Source organism: Panthera leo, chromosome D2 (assembly GCF_018350215.1).
Source record: "Panthera leo isolate Ple1 chromosome D2, P.leo_Ple1_pat1.1, whole genome shotgun sequence".
In the NCBI taxonomy this organism is placed as follows: domain Eukaryota; kingdom Metazoa; phylum Chordata; class Mammalia; order Carnivora; family Felidae; genus Panthera; species Panthera leo.
This window is the reverse complement of record NC_056689.1, coordinates 17,723,033-17,742,673: the sequence shown is the minus strand read 5'-3', so window position 1 is coordinate 17,742,673 and position 19,641 is coordinate 17,723,033. Positions and strand designations below refer to the sequence as shown.

The following is a 19,641-nucleotide window of genomic DNA, read 5'->3' as shown; positions in this document are numbered from 1 at the left end:
AAGGCAGGTGGGAGTTTTCTTCAATGGCACAGGCACCCAAGATACAGCTTGACTCACAGGACCAGGGTATCGATATCTATTTCTCTAAGTCAAGACTTAACTGAATTTCTTTTTTAAACTGCTCAGGGGCGTAGGACGCTAAAAACAGTTTAAGATCATGCACACTAGCTCACACACCAAGAAGTCTTAAAAGAGTAGCCCGTGGTTTTGTCCCTGATCTTTTATTTTTTTTTAGTAAGCATACGCGACACCCAGCGTGGGGCTCGAACTCACGACCCCACGATCAAGAGCCGCGTGCTCTACCCACGCAGCCAGCCGGGCGCTCCTTGTCCCTGACCATTGAAACAAACTCGCATATTCGCAAAGGATCAGCATCTAAATAGACTTTTATTTTTTCTTTTACTTATTTGGACAGAAAAGAAACTTCATCAGCTTTCATTAGAGTCTCCCTAAGTGTTGGAAACACATTAAACTCAGAAATAGTGGACCTTGTAGAAAAGCATCACAAATTAAAAATATATTTCTCCATGTGGTAAAAGTGCTTTCAATCCAATTAAAGGACACGGCGAAGGTGTTTGGAAACACAATTTAAAATTTGGCCTACAATCCGTGGCATCGGATTCAAACCACAGGGCGAGGGGGATCATCACGAACGCAGGCTGCAGGAATGGCGTGGAGTTCAGGAGCATGCGGCCAGCAACACGTTTAATTAACTGAGTGTGAACAAAGAAAAACGTCCCAAAGCCTGAGTAGAATAGATTTTGCATTTGTTAAAAAAAAAAAAAAAAAAAAAAAAAAAATGAGGGGGCTACGTAAACCAGGCTGCAGGGGGATCGTGTAACTCCAGGAATCGCTCATTTCTTGTCTGCGGGGGACGGTCAGACCAGGGGATCACCCTGGCCCGGGTCTCCCCCGGAGGCACGCGGACCTGAGCGCAGGAGCCCCAGATGCCAGCGGCCTTGGCATGTACTTCTCGCGGTCCTACGGGGAGATCGCCCCCAACAAAGCTGGTCACCCGGTCACCTTCCCGGGTCTGCCCGTGCCAGCCGCGGGGCTCTGGGGCAATGGGGTCAGAGGGCACACCCAGCCAGGTGACCACACACGGGGCGCGAGAATTGGCCAGTGTCACCCCCAGACGTGTTGGCGTGCGTTGCAGCAACGCCCCGTGTTTTCCCAAACAAGTGATTCTGCCGACGATCAGGTCTAGGCAACGCTTAAGGCCCACAGGGCCCCCCGTGCCCCTTGATGGAGTGGAAGCACGTCCGTTCTGGGAGCAAGCTGCCCTTTCCGGTCCTGGCACAGTCACAGGGCCCAGAATACCGAACTGTGACCACGCAAACAGCCACGGCTGGGGCGAAGGGAGGGGGCGGAAAAGAAGGGGGACATTTTCCTTTTACAGAAGATCTTAAGCAACGGTAAGAAAATAACCTGAAGATATATTGAAAAATAAAAAACAGCATCACACGTCACTGCGATTCCGTTGGCATTTTCCCTCTCTCCCCCGTCCACCAGCCAGGGAGATGAAATGAGTTAGGAACGCCTCATCCTTGACTCAGAACGGGCAATCGCTGCCCCATTTCATCCCTGCGTGTCAATGGCACCCAGTTTGCGTTCCTTGTTCCAGGAGGCCCGTTCCAAGCCGCCTGCGTGAGGCAGGTGCGGGGCGACGCTCGGGTCTCCTGTCCACACCGGCACGGCCTTAGCGGTGCACAGCCCCACCTCTGCTTGCCTTGGTCACCATCGGGACACGGCAGGAAACTGAACCGCGTCACAAACGTCTTTACGTCTTTACAGAGCAGGCATTTCTAGCAGGACGTGCTACGGCTCATCCCATCCCTGGCACCTCTGGCGGCAACAGCCTTCCCAGGGCCCCTGTACCGAGCTGAGCTCCACGGGTGTCACGAGGAGGCAGCGCCCTGCTGGGCCAATGCCACGGACAGCGCGCCCGCCGGCACGTGGAGTCTGGGTGCGGCGCCCGCCCCGGCACCGGGTGGGTGGCCGCTTCTGGAGGGAGGACATGCTCTTCTTCGAATGGGAACCGGGACGGGCAGCCGTCCTCTGACCAGGCCCACCCTGGTCCCCGTGGAAGCCGTGGGCACCCCTCCGGGCTGGGGCCACCCCCGGGAAGGGGGGTGGGGGGGGCACCCGCAGGGCTCTGGCTGGGCAGGTCAGAATGGCCCGCTCCCTCCCTCCTCCGGCCTCCCAGACCTGGTCCTCACTTAGGCCTGGCCGCCTGGCATCAGTGGGCTGGGGAGGCTTCCTCCAGACCCAGCAGCTCCCTCACCAGTCTCTCGCCGAACTGCGCCCGGCTGTACCTCTTCACGTGGTAGGCGTCTGACATCTTGTACAGGATGTAGGCGTTATTGATCGCGATGCTGATGGCAAACCAGAACACCTGTTGCCAGGTCTTGTTTGGTTTATGAGAAATGAAATACCTGCGGGGGCGGAGGAGTAAGAAAGGCTCAGCCGGATGGTTCGTGGGCGCCCGGGTCAGGGGAGATGTTCCCCCAAAAGGCCCCATCACGGTCAGGGCCGCCGCAGGGGGGCCGCGGGGGTAGGAACCGGGCCGGGGGGTCAGCTCTCACTGCAGCTTAGTCACGGTCAGCTTCACTTAAGACAAAGAAGATGAAGACAATTCCTAGCAGAGGATTAGGTGCGGCGGGAGGAAGCCACCAGAAGAGATGCCGAACTCGGGAGCCCGGCCTCCGATGGCTCAGAAGCTCCAAGGGAAGAGGGCCTGGGGGGCTTCCCTCTTTGCTAAGGGACCCTCTCGGCTGCCGCGTCCCGTGCATCCTGAACTGCTTCCGTTCCCCAAGGTCAAGTACACCCTCAGCTGCAGGCCCCTGCGATGCGTCCCCTTCCTCCCGAGGGCACGTCTCCTCGCCACCCCCGCCTTCCCTTCGGATCCAGGACGGATGTCACGTCAGGGAGGCCTCTGCCCCGAGACGGAGGATGGTGTCCCTCCAGGGCCAAGAGCCGGCTTACGACTCAGGCCCACGCCGTGTCCTCCCATCTGCACGTTTGTCTCTGCCCCAGCCCCCCAGACGTGCCTGAGGGTCAGCATCCCCGCCACGGCCGGCGCAGAGCGGACCCAACGCGTCTGCGATACAAATGCAGATTTCTCTGTAATAACCTCACGGACTCAGCAGGTGCTGAGCAGAGCACGCGGTAAACATTTGTTCAATGACTCCCGGTGGCGTGGGGCTGCCTTTCGAACCTGGGCTGAGTTTTCCAGGGGGAACCGGGTCCTCGGTTTTCTCTGCCACGGAGAAGCCCAGCACGTTACCCTCCAAGTGGGCGGAGTAAGCGCCCACCTGCCTTTTGGGGGTTCCTCCAGCCTCATTCTAGGCTGGGAGGCTCAACCCTACCAATTTCAGAGTCCCGCTCAGGTTCACCAGCCATCACTCCCGAGCTCCTGTCACCGCGCCGTGGGTGACGCATCCCGTCTATGCTACGCGTGTGCTTCAGACGAGGCCACCCCCGGAGCAGGTGCCCAGAGGTGAAACAACTCAGTAACCTGGGCTGGAGAACACGGGGCCCAGCGTGTGGACACCGGGGGCTGATGCTGCGTGGTCCGTGGGTGCCGGGGTGGGGGAGGAGAGCGGTCTGGGCAGGGGACAGAGGGAGCAGGCTCTGCGCTGAGTGCTGAGAGATGGCAAGCCCCGGGTGAGCGGAGGGAAGGGCGTCCAGGGGCAAGGGTGACAGGGAAGGAGGCAGGGCGCCCAGAAGTGAGGGGGCTGTGCGGGTGAGCCTGGAAGACCAGGACGGGGCTCGGGATTTTGTCTCACAGGGGCTACATCTGTCCACTCGGACACCGGGGCACTGCTGACCACCCACCAATCTCCATGCCGTGCCGGTGAGCCCCGCGGCTGCCTCCACTTACTTGCTGTACTTGTCGTCGTATTTGCAGATGTAGCTAAGGTGAGCAGCGAACGCCTCCACGGCCAAGGGGCAGGGGATCTCCCCAGTCTTCCTCTTGATGATCACTCCTGAGGAGAACAGAGACGATAAACCCCCCCGTCGGACAAATGTGCGCCTCCCCACCCTGCCTGGCTATCCTGACATAAAACAGGGAGTGGAGGGGGTGCCTGGGTGGCCCAGTCGGTTGAGCGTCCGACTTCGGCTCAGGTCATGATCCTGTGGTTCACAAGTTCGAGCCCCGCATCGGGCTCTGTGCTGACCTCTCAGAGCCTGGAGCCTGTTTCGGATTCTGTGTCTCCCTCTCTCGCTCTCTCTGCCCCTCCCCTGCTCACGCTCTGTCTCTCTCTCTCTCTACCCCTCTGCCCCTTCCCCGCTTGTGTCCTCCTTCTCTTCTAAATAAACAAACACGAAAACAAATACTCTAAAATGTGAATAAAAAGATTTCCTGTGGCCACCCAGCTGCCACTCTCCACGCTGCCTCCCTGCCTCCTGGCGCCTCCTGGGAGCCCACCCATGGGGCTCTGTCTGCTCCAGGGCGGGCCTGGCTCACAGGTGCCCATGCCATCCACCCTGGGAAGCTTCCAGAGGCGCTGCGGGAGGGGCCGGGGCCACACCAAAGGCATACGACCTGGGCTTTTTAAGGGTGTCTCAGAATGGGGACTTTGTGATTTGTAACCAAATACTTTAGAAACGGAAACTATAACTGAAGGAAAGACAAACAGTAAGTTTTAGAATACTTAAAAATCAACCCTACCAATTTTCTCTTCTTCCCCATCAAATATCCTCCTTGCTGGTTCCCTTGACGATGGAGGTAAGCCTCCCAACCTTTGAGATTGGGGCTTTTAAGGCCCTGTCCTCTTAAATCCTATCTCAAACTTTGCAACTTGTCACGCATAATTTGGAGGGAGGTGGCTCCTACGCCCTATTCTCGAACATTCTCCCTGTGAGAACCCTTGTTCCAATCACCAGAGTGTGGAAGTCCAATTCAAACTCGCCCTTTGGCTTGCAAGGTCAATTTCAAACATCTCCCCCGAGTGCCCTTGACACAGTGACACAGTGACGGGCGGCGTTCCATACCTCCTTAACCCCGAGTCCCGTGGGTTTGGGTCCCTAGACTGTCATCTCCACTGAAATGTAACAGAGCCTAGGTGTGTGTGCGGGGTGAGGGGTGGGAATAAACAAACAAACATTAATTAAGCACACACACACACACACACACACACACACACACAAGACACACATTCACATACACCACACGTGCACACCGATCACACACACAGACACCCCTCCAACACAACCGAGCGCCCCGCAGCATTCCTTCAGCAGGAAAGGGGAAACATGTCTTGATACAGACAACTACAGGGGATTTGCAAGTACACGACGCGACGGGACAATTTCGGTGAGGCGCCCTCTGTCATCTGAGTTCCCCTGTCAGTGGCTTAAAGAGGTGGGGGCTGTAGTTACTTTAACTGTAGACGCCTTATGGATTTTAGACCCCGAGGAAAACTGATGACAGAATCACCTGACCACCCCCAGATCCTAGTGGTTCATCTCGGAGGAAGACGCCGAACCAATAAAAAAACAGCTGATGGTTTCCCCTCCCGTCAGAACAGATCCTCGATGCCGAGGTGACCACGTGAGTGCTGGCCACGTACAGCACTCAGAGCGACCACAGACAACCCTGGCGGCCTGCGGACCCCACCCTGGTCGCTTCCTGTTTCTCTCGGCCGCCGACAAGCAACGGGGAGCTGGTGTCGCCCCCCCCCCACCAGTCAGGTGCAGTGGCACCGAGTCCCCGGCCCAGAAGCTCACAGTGATGGGGTCACCGGACACCTGAGCTGCACAAACCCCCCCTCCTCCCCAGCCCCCCCTGCGGGCCCACCTTGCTGCACGGGCGAGTAGGCATTGGTCAGGAAGCGGAAGGGCCCTTTGTTGTACCAGCAGATCAGAGACATGTTCCCCTTCATCTTGATGCGGTGCTGGCCCCGGGCCGGGGGGGTGGCCGGGTTGCTCAGCATGGACGGGGGCAGGCCGGTGCAGTCACTCTTCCTGGGGCTGAGCAGGCCACAGCAGTAGATCTCTGCGGGGGAGACGGACACAAAACCGCGTCCACAAGGTCAGGGAGGCCCCGCGCATGCCGGTGGAAAGGACGGGCCTGCCCTGTTCTGGGGCTGATGCTTGGGGGATGGGCCCTCTAGACGTCCCTGCAGGGGAGACCCCTGAAGTCTGGGGACTTCTATCCCAGAGGTGTTCTGTCCCAGTACTTCTATAAGAACATTCAAGATTACATGTGAGACCGGGTGCCTGGGTGGCTCCATTGGTTAAGCGTCTGACTTTGGCTCAGGTCATGATCTCGCGGTTCAGGAGTTCGAGCCCCACACTGGGCTCCGTGCTGACAGCTCAGAGCCTGGAGCCTGCTTCAGATCCTCTGTCCTGTCCTCTCTCTATGCCCCCCCTTCCCTCAAAAAATATAAGCATTTAAAAAAATAAGCATTTAAGATTTTACATGAGACCATCGCAGTGAATCAGCAGTAAGAAGTAAGGAGTCTCTTCAGAGCGCTGGCTATGTGCCAGGCTCAGGGCCGAGCATGTGCACCTGTCCTCCCATCTGCTCATCTGCTTCTAGAAACTTCTGCACTCTGAGGGAGAAGCAGCTACTGGGTGGCCACTAATGCACAGACGGTCCCACGGAGGCAGGAGGGATTGTGAAAGGAGATCAACGTGGACAAGGAGGCTTTGCTAAATTCCGTCCTGGGCTCAAGGTCCTTCCTGGCCCTCCCCACCCTCTGGCCTGACCCAGTGAGTGGGCCAGGTGGCCACGGAGAGCCACGGCTTCTCCCTGCAGCCAGCATCCTCAGTCTGGATGCCTGGAGGGGACGTGAAGCGGCACTTTTGACTGAAGTCGCTGGGGAAAGTCTCATCCGGGGTCTCCCGTCACAGACTGAAGTTCCCTGAAGGCGGACGCGGTATCATCAGTAACTCAAAACATTCTATGACCTTGTGCGTGCGCATCTCCGGCCCGCCCTGGGCACGGGGGGGTGGGGGGGGGGGAACGGGAGGAACTACCCGGGTCCCACTGCCTAATGAGCACCAGTGGGTGCACTGAAAGAGCCACTGGGTGGCATGATGGAGCCTTACTGCTCAGAAGCAGAGGGCTGCTGGCCGCTCGCACCTCTGTAGCTCGAACTCCAGCTACCCCTCGTCTTAATATTTAATAAGAAGGAACTGTTTTTAAAACAGCGGGGAGCCGTAGATGAACAAGGAGAAAGGATGTTTTAAATTCTCCATCCGAGGCTCCGTGCACACAATCAGCCAAAAACAGCAGGTGCAATTTTGTAAGAGGGGAAGGAGAAAACCCAAACAGCAACCAAGTCTCCTGAATCTGCCCCTTTAAGAAAATAGCATTTATTATATCAGTGTCTTCTTCTGGCTGTTTTACAAAGCAGACTCTGTCCACGGAGGGACAGCCAGACTCAGCTACGATGCCCTTCTTCAATCCTGGCTGCCCGTGAGAATGTCCTGGAGGGCACCAGCCCAGCCCAGTGCAGCCTGGGGGAGGGAGGGGGGCACGCAGCCACCAGTGTGGGGACAATGGAGAACCACCAGCCCAGCGTCTCATCATCACAGTGGAGCCACGCAAGAAGTGCACAGGAGCTCCAGAAGCTTCCAAACAACAGGCAATGAAATCTTTGCTCGTTCTCGGGAAAAGCTAAATCCCATGTGTAATTATTTTCTTCCCAGTAGAAGATTCTCTTCGTCCTTTCCCTAATTCCCTGAGCTGGGGAGCGTCCTTTTCTTCCCAGAATCACAGGCCAGCATGGCCAGCTGTCAGGGCAGCAGCACTGATGGCCCGTGACAGTCCTTGGGCACCCGCACTCTGACACCAGCCCCACCGGGACAACATGCCACCTGACTGCACCACCTGACTCTTGGTCTAGGTGATGGGAGCATATACCGTGTGACGCCGGGTGGCCCCAACAGCACGCATATGCTATCTGGGCGGTTCTAGGAACCCCAGGGCTCACGGCCCTGCACCCACAGTCGGACTTGAACGAGTGGGCGAATGGGGATGGCAGCCTTGGCTCTCGCCACCTGCTCTAACACAGGAACCCCTCGTTCTTCCGAGGGGTTCGATTAGCGCGCATCAGGGTCCATTTTCTCCAATTTTACTTCCACGGCCCCTCTTCGCGTGCTCGGATCTCTCCACCCTGAGTTCTCTCAGCCATTAAGCACAGAGCCCTGTTGGGCACTGGACTTTGCAGGTGAGTCAGACGCAGCCAGGGCCAGCAGAGCACCCGGTCTAGGGCTGCTTCCTTGCCGCAGTGGCTGAGGTCAAGGTCAGAAGCTGTTGGCTCTCCATTACTTGAGAGGGTTTTGTTTTAAGGCCGGATGTCTGATCTGTTGCTAAGCAATCGGTCTGCGATTTCAGTGGCTGCCATAGCAGAGGAGAGGCTTTTTATGTTTCTCTTGAGTGGACGAGATATAAATCCCCCAAATGTAGGACAAAGCAAAGGATATACAGCTTGCTGTCAGGCTCCCTGACTTGGTCCAGACCTCTTTCTGCAGCCCCCATTTCTGCCGGAGCCACAGAAGGCTTCCTACCTTTGAACAGATGAACGAAGCATCCCAGCACCATAGCGCACTAAGAATTTTCTGAGGCCTACTGTCCTGCTGACTGTGTTAATTCTACATAATTCTCTGTGACATCTGTGTCAACTGGAGGGGCCACATTATAAATGGGGATGAGTCCAGACTTAAGAGCCTTTGTAGGAGCTGGGACTAGGTGTTACAGATCAAATGTGTGCGTTCCCCCCGAATTCCTCTGCTGAAAGCCTAATGCCCAAGGTGATAGTGTTAAGAGGTGGGGCTTCTGGGAGGTGCCTGAGTCATGAGGGTGCAGCCCTCATGAATGGGAGCAGTGCCCTTAAGAAAAGGGATCTCCGGGGCGCCTGGGTGGCTCAGTTGGTTGGGCAAGAGACTTCGGCTCAGGTCATGATCTCACAGCTTGTGAGTTCGAGCCCCGCGTCGGGCTCTGTGCTGACAGCTCGAAGCCTGGAGCCTCCTTCGGATTCTGTGTCTCCCTCTCTCTGTCCCTCCCCTGCTCACATACTGTGTCTCTCTGTCTCTCTCAAAATCAACATTAAAAAAAAAAAAAAAGAAAGAAAGGAAAAGGGACCCCAGATGGGGCGCCTGGGTGACTCAGTCAGTTAAGCATCCAACTTCGGCTCAGGTCATGATCTCACGGTTCGTGAGTTCAAGCTCTGCGTCAGGCTCTGTGCTGACAGCTTGGACCCTGGAGCCTGCTTTGGAGCCTGTGTCTCCCTCTCTCTCTACCCCCCCACCCCCCACTCACGCTCTGTCTCCCTCTCTCTCAAGAATAAATAAACATTTAAAAAAAAAAAGAAGAAAAGAGAAAAGGAAAGAAAAGAAAAGAAAAGAAAAGAAAAGAAAAGAGAAAAGAAAAGAAAAGAAAGAAAAGGAAAGGGACCCCAGAGAACTCCCTTATCCTTTCGGTCACGTGAGATCGGCAACCTGAAAGAGAGCTGCACCCAACCACACTGGTACCCTGATCTTGAACTTCCAGCCTCCAGGCCAACAAGGAATAAATGTGTGCTGTTTATAAGCTGCCGTCTGTGGTAATCTGACAGAGCAGCCTGAATGGACTAGGACACTAGGAGAACCCCTCAATGGCCACGGTCTCCCAACAAACGACACAACCAAATGTGACTTGGGCAGAGCTTTGTGCCGACACGGCCCCGCCCAGACTGCAAGCCTGTGGCCGTATCCCTGCTGATCACCAGCGCCTGGCAGGGTCCAGGCCTGTGGCAGGCACACGGCGGGCTGAAACCAGCGTGTTCCCTCCTGGCCCAGCAGCCCATGGGCTGTGCCGGTTGCTATGCACCTGTACCCCCAGACCTCTCCCATCACTCCTCTGGGGGCGAGGGGCCCCTCTCGGACGGGCCCGCCACACGACAAACCTTGCTTTTCCAGCTCCTCGAACAGGGTCAGGCTGGTGATGCTGGGCCCCGTGAAGATGATGTAGTTCTTGCCCGCCGCGTTCCGGCACAGGCTTCGGGCGACCATGCTGTGGAGCTGGGGCTTATTCTTCAGCGCATCCAGCCCATCGGGGCCCCCGCCTTCCTTCAGGTGGACGTAAATCTTGAACAGACACACACAGGAGTCAGAGAGCTCCCGGCAGGGTCAGGCCTGGGACCCAAAGCTTCGGGGAGGCACGGGTGGCCGTCGCCAGGCCAGAAATGAGCGGGAAGGCCACCTCTTCCCTGAGCCACTGGTTCCACGGTCCCTATGACGCCATCATCACCTCCTCAGCCTGCAGAGGCCCCAAGTCACTCCCAAGGCCACCCTGTAACCTAGGCAGCTAGCTGGTGGCTCAGCCCAGACTTTTCGTTTTGCAAATGTCAAGGGAGGAGAAAAAAAAGGGACAAACGCTCACACGTGATGGATTTGGGAGCTGAGGTCAATGCAAACATCCCCCAGTCCGGAAGCACGGGAGGGACTTGAGTTTACAGTAAATACAAGGTAAAGGCCACGTCCCCTGTAAGGGATAAACTTATCTGTGACCTTTCCATTTGAATACGGCTTTCTAATTCGCAAAGTGCATCTGCAATTACTCCTTATTCCTTCCAGAAGCCACGGCACAGGCAGAAGACGTAGTGTTCGCCTCCCATGGCAGAGGAGGAGACAGGATCGGGGATTAAAAACTCACCTGAGCTGCCAGGACCAGCAAAGAGGATGGGCCGGAATTAGCAAGCAATTCTTCAACTCTTTGTGCCATGAACATCTTCCATGGACATCCCCAAGGGGCTCATCGCAGGGAACGGGAATAGATTCAAGAAAAAGTATGGTTCTCCCAATGACTGACCGAGTCATGAAGAATCTATCACATGGGTATTAACTGCTGCTCTCCTTAAGGGAGAAAAGATCATCTTGGGGAATGTTCTAGGTGCCTTTACTGGCAGCATTTCACAAGCGAATAGTGCACCGAACTGCGGAGAGCAGGCTTGCCCGTGAGGACGGCCAATGATACTCTGCACTGCAAAACCAACATGGCCCCAGGGAGGACCTGGGCGCGTCCACAATACCTGTCTTTGGCCAGAGAACCACTTGCAAAATACAGTGTCTGATGTTCCAGAGGCAGATGAAAAACAAGTAAGTATAGGGGCGCCTGGGGGGCCTCAGTCAGTTAAGCGTCCAACTGCGGCTTACGTCATGATCTTGCGGTTCGTGAGTTCAAGCCCCGTGTCAGGTTCTGTGCTGACAGCTCAGAGCCTGGATCTTGCTTCCAAGTCTGTGCCTCCCTCTCTCTCTGTTCCTCCCCCACTCACACTCTCACTGTCCCTCTCTCTCAAAAATAAAGAATAAAAAAAAAATTAAAAGAAAAAGAAAAAGTGAATATAGTCAAATTTTATTTATCTTAAAGCTTATTTATTTATTCTGAGAGGGAGTGAGAGAGAGAGAGCAGGAGAGGGGCAGAGAGGGAGGAGGAGAGAGAGGATCCCAAGCAGGCTCCATGCTGCCAGCACAGAGCCCGACGCGGGGTTTGAACTCACAAACCACGAGATCATGACCTGAGCTGAAACCAGGAGTCGGAGGCCTAACCGACTGAGCCACCCAGGTGCCCCGGGTAAGTCTAATTAAAAAAAAAATTTTTTAAGTTTATTTATTTTTGACAGAGACAGTGCGAGCATGAGCTGGGGAGGTGCAGAGAAAGAGAGGGAGACACAGAATCCGAAGCAGGCTCCAGGCTCCGAGCTGTCAGCACAGAGCCTGATGCGGGGCTCGAACTCACGAACCATGAGATCATGACCTGGGCCGAAGTCGGATGCTTAACCGACTGAGCCACGCAGGCGCCCCCGGGTAAGTCTAATTTTAAAAGCAGCTCATTTTCCGAGAGCTAATCCTGTCCCAAAAGCTCACCCTAGATCCTAGGTCCTCAGGGAGGACCCTACTTTCTTGCAGCCTGGCAGGTGACTGACACCTTGATGATACAGAACGTCTTCGTAGATAACTTGGCACAATGCTGACATTTCGTTTGGGGGCCTCTATGCCTTTTCCACCTCAACGCCCAGAAGGAGTCTCTTTTGATAGACAGGAAAACACAGAGACAGAGAAGCCAATCTCCATCTCTGTCACATGTCACATGTGTTTCTGGCAGAGCTAGGACGTCTTCTCAGAACCTGTCTTCTCTCCGTCAGCAAAGCCCCACTCTCGTGGCCACTACCGTGGACTTCTCCACCTGAGGCCCGGATTCAGACCTGCCTCTCCCAGATATCCTGCCTGAAATCCCCTCATACCCACGCTGGGCACCGTGTGCCCTGAAATCCACCATAGGGACAGTTAGCTTTGTCCCAAGTGTCATCCAAAAGTAAGTCCTCCACCCAAATCCAGCTTTCTCACCAGGAAATCAGAAATGTGTCACTGGAACCCCTCAGGCCCACCGTGACACCCCACGTGGTTTCCAAAGGCCCCCCCCCCCCACCGAGGGATGGGGGCGGCCACAGCAGGACTAAATGTAAAATCCCACAATCAAGTTCAAAAAACAACAGCGTTCCAGCAAAGGATGCAAGCAACGTGACTTGGCAAGGATAGTTTGAGAAAACGAACACTAACGCCTTTGGAGACGGTCACTGGATGCCATGACCGGCCAAGCCGATGGGATCTTGGCTTCGTCATAACGTGGGTGGCGACCGTCTTATCTCCTCTGGTCAAATCATACCCGGTTCTTCTGATGCCACTCTTTACAAGGCTAGTGAGAGGCGTGAGGGGTTGGCGGGTTCGTCCGCTAACCCAGACCTGGCGGCTTAAACAGAAGTGTATTTCCTCACAGTCCTGCACGCTGCAAGTCTGAGGTCAAGGAGCGAGCGGGGCTGGTTTCTCCCGAGGCCTCTCCGTTTGGCTCGTCGACGGCCGTCTTCTCCCTGCGTGTTCACACGGTCGTCCCTCTGCGTGCGTCTGTGTCCTAGCTCCTCCTCTTGGAAGGACACCAGCCATGTCAGACTAGGGCCCCCGTCAATGACACCTTTTTAACACGAATTAATTAATTCTTTAAAGGTCCCATCTCCAAATTCAGTTACATTCTGTAGTCCTGGGAGCGGGCGGGTGTGTGGGTGTGTGTGTGTGTGTGTGTGTGTGTGTGTGTGTGTGAGGACTAACACACGAATTTGAGGGACACAATTCAGCCCGTAACAGACGGGGAGGCGTTAAACCTGGATCAGGAACCCAAGAAGCGCCTCTTTGGGCCAGAGCGCTGTCTGGTGAAATGACAATTAAGAGCTTCCCAGGGCAGGGGCGCCTGGGTGGCTCAGTCGGTTAAGCGTCCGACTTCAGCTCAGGTCACGATCTCACGGTCCACGAGTTCGAGCCCCGCGCCAGGCGCTGGGCTGATGGCTCAGAGCCTGGAGCCTGCTTCCGATTCTGTGTTTCCCTCTCTCTCTGCCCCTCCCCTGTTCATGCAGTGTCTCTCTCTGTCTCAAAAATAAATAAATGTTAAAAAAAATTAAAAAAGAAAAAAGAAAAGAGCTTCCCAGGGCAGAACCAGGATGCCTGAACATGAATGGCTGGAGAACACTCTGGTGAAGCATCAGGGCCCTCACGAACACTCAGCGCAACCCACACTCTGAATGGGTGGCACTGAGAGGCCCCAGGACAAGCCAGGCGGGAGGCGTGAACACCTACGGAAGGCCAGACTCGACAGGTGCTGAGACTGTGAGACTTCCTTCACACCCCTTCGTGTTTCGCTGGGTCTGAGCTTCAGATGCAGACGAAGTGCGTCGGCAATCAGAGAGTGGACCAGAGCCTCACACACGCCAACCCCAGACGCCCCAACAAAGCTGCACAGGAGACCACGGCCCGTCCTGATGAACACGCAGCCCATCATCTGTCACAGGACGAAAGCCTGGCGGGAGCCGGTCTGACTCCTACATCAGAGCAGCACTGCCCCCAGGGTCGCCGGGGTGGCTCTGTCGGTTAAGTATCCGACTCTCGACTTCGGCTCAGGTCACGATCTTGCGGTTTGTGAGTTCGAGCCCCGCATCAGGCTCTGCGCTGAACAGCGTGGGACCTGCTTGGCATTCTTTCTCTCTCTCCCTTGCTCTCTCTGCCCCTCCCCCACTGTCTCTAAATAAATAAATGAAATATAAAAATAAATAAATAAGTAAAAACACTGCCCTGCTTGAATCCCGACAGCAAAGGGTTCAGAGAATCCTGCTTCTCTCCTGGATCTCATCGTAACCTAGAGAGGATCACATCTTGCTAATAGTTTCCTGCCGGGAGCTTTCCCAGATGCGGCACTGGGTGAGCCGAAGCCTCATCTAATCGCTACAGCACTGCGGTAGGTCCCTTGGAAGGCGAACTGTCCGCGTGCCTGGCTAACCTGGGCTCCAAAGCATGGTGCACCCTCAAAACATCACCTCTTTGATTTCCAGACTAGATTCAGTTGCTCAGAGCCGTGTGTTCTCCCTCCCTCTTTGACCCTCTGGAAGCACGGATGACCTCGGGGACCGGTGTGGGGTGCCACGCAGGGGTTGCACGGACCCGCCAGAGGATCCTGCTGGATCCAGGGTGCCAGAGAATCCCTCACCCGCGCTCCAGAAACTGGCCTCGTCTGCTCGTCGCGAGGGAAGTCCCAGAGCACGGGGCAAGTAGCTGAAGGCAAGGGAGGGACTTCCGAGCTCAAACGACCCCCTGCCACGGCAGAGGAGGCCACGGCAGTGGCCCCAAATCACCGGTGATGTGCAACCCTTCCCAGTCACCAAAGCCAGAAGACATCTATCCACCGGGATCACCTCAAAAAGCATCCTCCCCGCTTACAGGGCGATGCCTGCCACCATCAATGCAAACACCTGCTTCTCTAGAAATAAGGTGACGCCAGGACCGTGTTGTGACTTTCGCGGGCCCTTCTGCTTCCATGGGCCTCTCTTCCTCCACACGCAAATATTTAAAACCACATTTTACAACTGCACGGGCGTCAAGGCAGACGGATACCTTAATATGATGTATTAAAGCACGTTCTTCAACTTCAAAGCTTGTTTTCTCCCCTTCCGATCGAAGGGAAACAAACGTTTTCACATTTTGCCTGGAAGTGTTGCGGGCCCTCGACACCGTTCCCGCTCTATGGAGAGGTCAGATGCGAGGCAGTGATGCGAGGAACGCGTTCTAAAATTTGGAGATAGGACGTGAAAAGGTAACGAACGTGGCGGCAGCGGGAGGAGGTGGGGACTAGCCCGGCATGTGACCAGGCTGAGTCTGGGGTGCAAGCAGCAGCCACAGACAGGGCATCGGAGACACGCATCGGAGAAGGTCAAGGATGAGGACACACGGGTAAGAGTCCAGAGTGCACGGGTGCAATGAAATCCCAAGAGTGGCTGAGCTGGGGAGCCCCAGCATTTGGGGTGGGGGGGGAGGCGGCCACGGGCAAGGGGCTCCCAGAGAAACACAGAAAGGGAGGGTCAGAGAAGGAGAATGAGAAGAGAGAGGTAAAGGGGTCAAATGCGTTAAGGAGGAGGAAATGATCCAGAAGGTCCCACAACCTAGCTGAAGAAATCCTGGATCTGTTTTTGTGGCATTACAATTCCCCCGAGCTTAGTGGCTTAAACAATACCCATTCATTAGCTCGCAGTTCTGTGGATCGGAAGTGCGGGCGTGGCACGGGGGAGTTTTCTGCTCCTGGTGTCACAAGGCCGCAATCAGTGTGTCAGCCGGCTGTGTTCTCAAGCTGGCAGTTGGGATCCTCCTTCGGGCTCACTCAGCTTGTTCCCTTGTGGCTGGCGGACTGAGGTCCGGTTTCCCTGCCAGCCGCGAGCGGGGACTGCCTTCAGCTCCCCCGGGCCACCTGCGCCCCTTACCACGTGGCCCCTCCACCTTCAAAGCCTGCCTTGCAAACCCTCCCTCGGGATGAATCCCTCCCTGCAAAAATCTCTTCGCTGGGAAGAGGCCGTTTCCTTTAAAAGGCTCACCTAGGGGCGCCTGGGTGGCGCAGTCGGTTAAGCGTCCGACTTCAGCCAGGTCACGATCTCGCGGTCCGTGAGTTCGAGCCCCGCGTCAGGCTCTGGGCTGATGGCTCGGAGCCTGGAGCCTGTTTCCGATTCTGTGTCTCCCTCTCTCTCTGCCCCTCCCCCGTTCATGCTCTGTCTCTCTCTGTCCCAAAAATAAATAAAAAATGTTGAAAAAAAAAAAATAAAAAAAAAAAAAAATAAAAGGCTCACCTAATTATGTCAGACCCACCAGGATAATTGCCTTTTTCAGATCAACTGATTTGGGACCATAATTATACCCACAAAATCAAAACTCCCTCGGCAATGCCTGGACTAGTGTTTGAGTGGAGAAGGTATGTGCATACCAGGGGCGGGAATCTCTTGAGCGTCTTAAGAGTTGTGCCTACTACCCACATATTAACTTCAAAAGCAGCATTTCTAAAAACAAAAAACAAAAAACAAAAGCATCATTTCTAAGGCTCCCAAGACCTCCGACACCGTAGCTGATAGATGGAGTGCTGGCCTATGTTATTAAGACCAGCAGAATGGAGGGGCGCCTGGGTGGCTCAGTTAGTCAAGTGTCTGCCTCGGTTTTGGCTCAGGTCATGATCTTATGGTTCATGGGTTCGAGCCCCGCATCAGGCTCTGCACGGACAGCGTGGAACCTGCTTGGCATTCTCAATCTCTCTCTCTCTCTCCCCCTCTCTCTCTGCACCTCCCTTGCTCGCTTGTTCTCTCTCTCAAAATAAACATTAAAAAAAAAAAAAAGACCAGCAGAGTGGAGATGATGTTGGCTTTATTCCCTGGAAGACAGACTGATCTCAACATACAACGTGTGGACCAACAATACACCATCTTCCTTACATTCAAACCCCCCGTTACTGGTGACAGACCACTCGTCACCACTGGCAATGTTAAGCTGGTACAATCTTTTTGCAGGGTGATTCTGTAGCACGAACGAAAAATGTGAGCCGAAGTAAAAACCAGTAAAAACCTGCTATTTTACTGATAGGTTCCACTTTTAGAGATTAAATCTAACACAACAATCAGAAATGCAGATTAGATCTAATGTAACAATCAGAAATGTACCCAAGGGCCTGCCTATATATATACGTATATGTATGTATATATATACATATATATATACGTGTGTGTGTATACATTTACATATATGTGTGTGTGTATACACACACACACACACACACACATATAACCATGTATCTCAGAATTTTTTTTTTGATGTTTATTTATTTTTGAGAGATAGGCCGAGTGTGAGGGGGGTGCAGAGAGAGAGAAGGAGACACAGAATCTGAAACAGGCTCCAGGCTCTGAGCCGTCAGCTCAAAGCCCGACATGGGGCTCGAACCCATGAGCCGTGAGATCATGACCTGAGCCAAAGTCGGACGCTCAACTGACTGAGCCACCCAGGCGCCCCAGAATATTTTTTATAACGGCAAAAAAATTAGCAACAACCTAATTACACGAAAAGGAGGCTGATTAAAATTACTACCTGTCGGTATTGTGGAATCCAGTGCAATGTCTTTTAAAATCATGATCTCCAAAAATTATTTAATAACATAGTAAAAAGGTCCACGATACCCTTCTAATTAAGTATCTACATTATAAAATGGGGTGCGTGTGTGTTTATATAAATATATTGGCTGTATCCTCAAGTGGCTATCTCTATACGTTGGTATCACAGACATTTTGAAATGTTTACGTTTTGGGATGCTAAACTATAATTTCATCACAAACAGACGAAATATAACTACAGAAGAACTTCCCTGTTGGGCTCACTCACGCACAGGTGCATTTGGAACTCGCAGGATTTGTTCCCCAAGACAACCCAGATCTAAGTTAGTGGCTGTTGACATTATACAGGTATTAGTTTTAGGTATACTGATCATCACGAGAAGGGTAACCACCACGTGTTACCATCCAAAATTATTACACGATTACTGACTATATTCCTATGCTGTACTTTTTCATCCCCATGACTTACTTATTTTATAACTGGAAGTTTGTACCTTTTTTTTTTTTTTTTAGTTTACTTTGAGAGAGAGAGAGAAAGTGTGAGCACAAGTGGGGGAAGTGCAGAGAAAGGGGGAGAGTCCCAAGCAGGCTGTCCACTCTCAGCACAGAGTCCGATGCGGGACTCGAACTCACGAACTATGCGGGACTCGAACTCACGAACTAGGAGATCCTGACCTGAGCCGAAACCAAGAGTCGGACGCTTAACCGATTGAGCCACCCAGGTGCCCGGAAGTTTGTACCTCTTAATCTCCCTCCACCATATCTATCCCCCCACACCCCCCAGCATGAGCTTACTTTTAAAGTGATTACAGGGGCACCTGGGTGGCCGGTTGAGCGTCCGACTTCGGCTCAGGTCATGATCGCGCGGCCCGTGGGTTCAAGCCCCACATCGGGCTCTGTGCTGACAGCTCAGAGCCTGGAGCCTGCTCCGGATTCTGTGTCTCCCTCTCTATCTCTACCCCTCCCCCGCTCATGCACTGTCTCCATCTCTCAAAAACAAACAAACATTAAAAAAAAAAAAAACTGATTATATACTAGGATCTACATTTAAATAAGTAACATAAAAAATGTAACTTCGAAAGTCCCAGTCAAGGGGCACAATTTATTTATTTTTTAATATGAAATTTATTGCCAAATCGGTTTCCATACAACACCCGGTGCTCATCCCAACAGGTTCAAGGGGCACAATTTAGAAGGAACTGTCAGCTGGGCAGTTAAAACCTGGCCAAGAGAGGAAGGGCCCAGCCTGGCAGGTGCTGCTTGTCCGACGGGCCCTCTGGTCCAGTATCCCACTGGCCTGGGTTTGCTTGGACTGAATTACTTCAGCGGGTCAGAGATAATCAATTCAGACTCCTTAGCTGAACGAATAAATCGGTGATTCTATGAAAAAACCCCAGAGCCTCCAATGGAATCTCATCCCAACTCTGCCACTGCTGTGACGGCTGAAGACACACGCATGGATTGTGTCCGGATCTGCGAGCCTGCCCTAAAGATCAGTAATCTGAGAAAGGCAGCATCGCTGGAGACCCACACATCCACTCCTACACTGTGCCGGGCACTTTCCGTAAGAGCCTCCGAGAGGCAGCGCCGGAGGAAACAGCCTTCATTTAGGTGTGTAATTGCAGGCTGGTGTGGCTCCCAAGGGGTCCCGTCTCTCCCTGGACACATGTGGAGACAGCATCATTACACTGAAATAGTCCCAGCAGCACGGAGAGCACAGGGCACTGCCCGCCCCTGGGAATGTGAATTTGCTGCAGACGCTTTACTATCTGAGCCACGAGCTTGTCTGACAAAGGTCTTTAGGGCAGAAAACTGTTATGTTTTCATTGCCAAGCTTTTCATTTCCTCCTAACAAAAGTTTTTCTTGCTCCTAGGAGCAAGAAACTAACTAACTAACTAACTAACTAACTAACTAACTTTCAGATATATACAGGAAGAAAAGAAAAGAAAATCGGTCAATTCACGGCAGGACGCTTTGCCCCGGGATGCGACTGCTAACGTGGCGTGTTTCATGCTGTCACCACAACGGAAAGGGCCTTAGGAAACCACCTTGGGGGACACACATAACACGTAACTGTCTCAGCCTGCTTCTGAAAGGCCTCAAGACCTGGAGCAGGGGGGCCCAGCTCTCCTGCCCCACCCCCACCGCACCTTCTCAGCACACCGGTGACAGCTATGACAACGGATGGTTCAG

The 19,641-nt window shown here is 53.9% G+C and overlaps 1 protein-coding gene across 2 annotated transcripts in view; it reads right to left on the bottom strand.

Annotated features, from left to right (window-relative positions):
• Positions 1 to 368: 368 nt before the first annotated feature.
• PGBD5 (piggyBac transposable element derived 5) overlaps positions 369 to 19,641 on the bottom strand; it is a 107,418-nt gene continuing 88,145 nt past the window's right edge. Inside the window, exons 4-8 of one of the 2 annotated variants that reach the window (XM_042908876.1) lie at positions 9,900 to 10,080; positions 5,804 to 6,001; positions 3,884 to 3,989; positions 2,316 to 2,435; positions 369 to 713 (exon numbers count right to left, since the gene is read on the bottom strand). In XM_042908876.1, coding sequence (XP_042764810.1) covers positions 710 to 713; positions 2,316 to 2,435; positions 3,884 to 3,989; positions 5,804 to 6,001; positions 9,900 to 10,080 — 609 coding nt within the window. In that variant the 3' untranslated portion in view covers positions 369 to 709. Of the gene's footprint in view, positions 2,436 to 3,883; positions 3,990 to 5,803; positions 6,002 to 9,899; positions 10,081 to 19,641 lie in introns of both variants that reach the window. The other variant, XM_042908875.1, reaches the window with a different exon arrangement.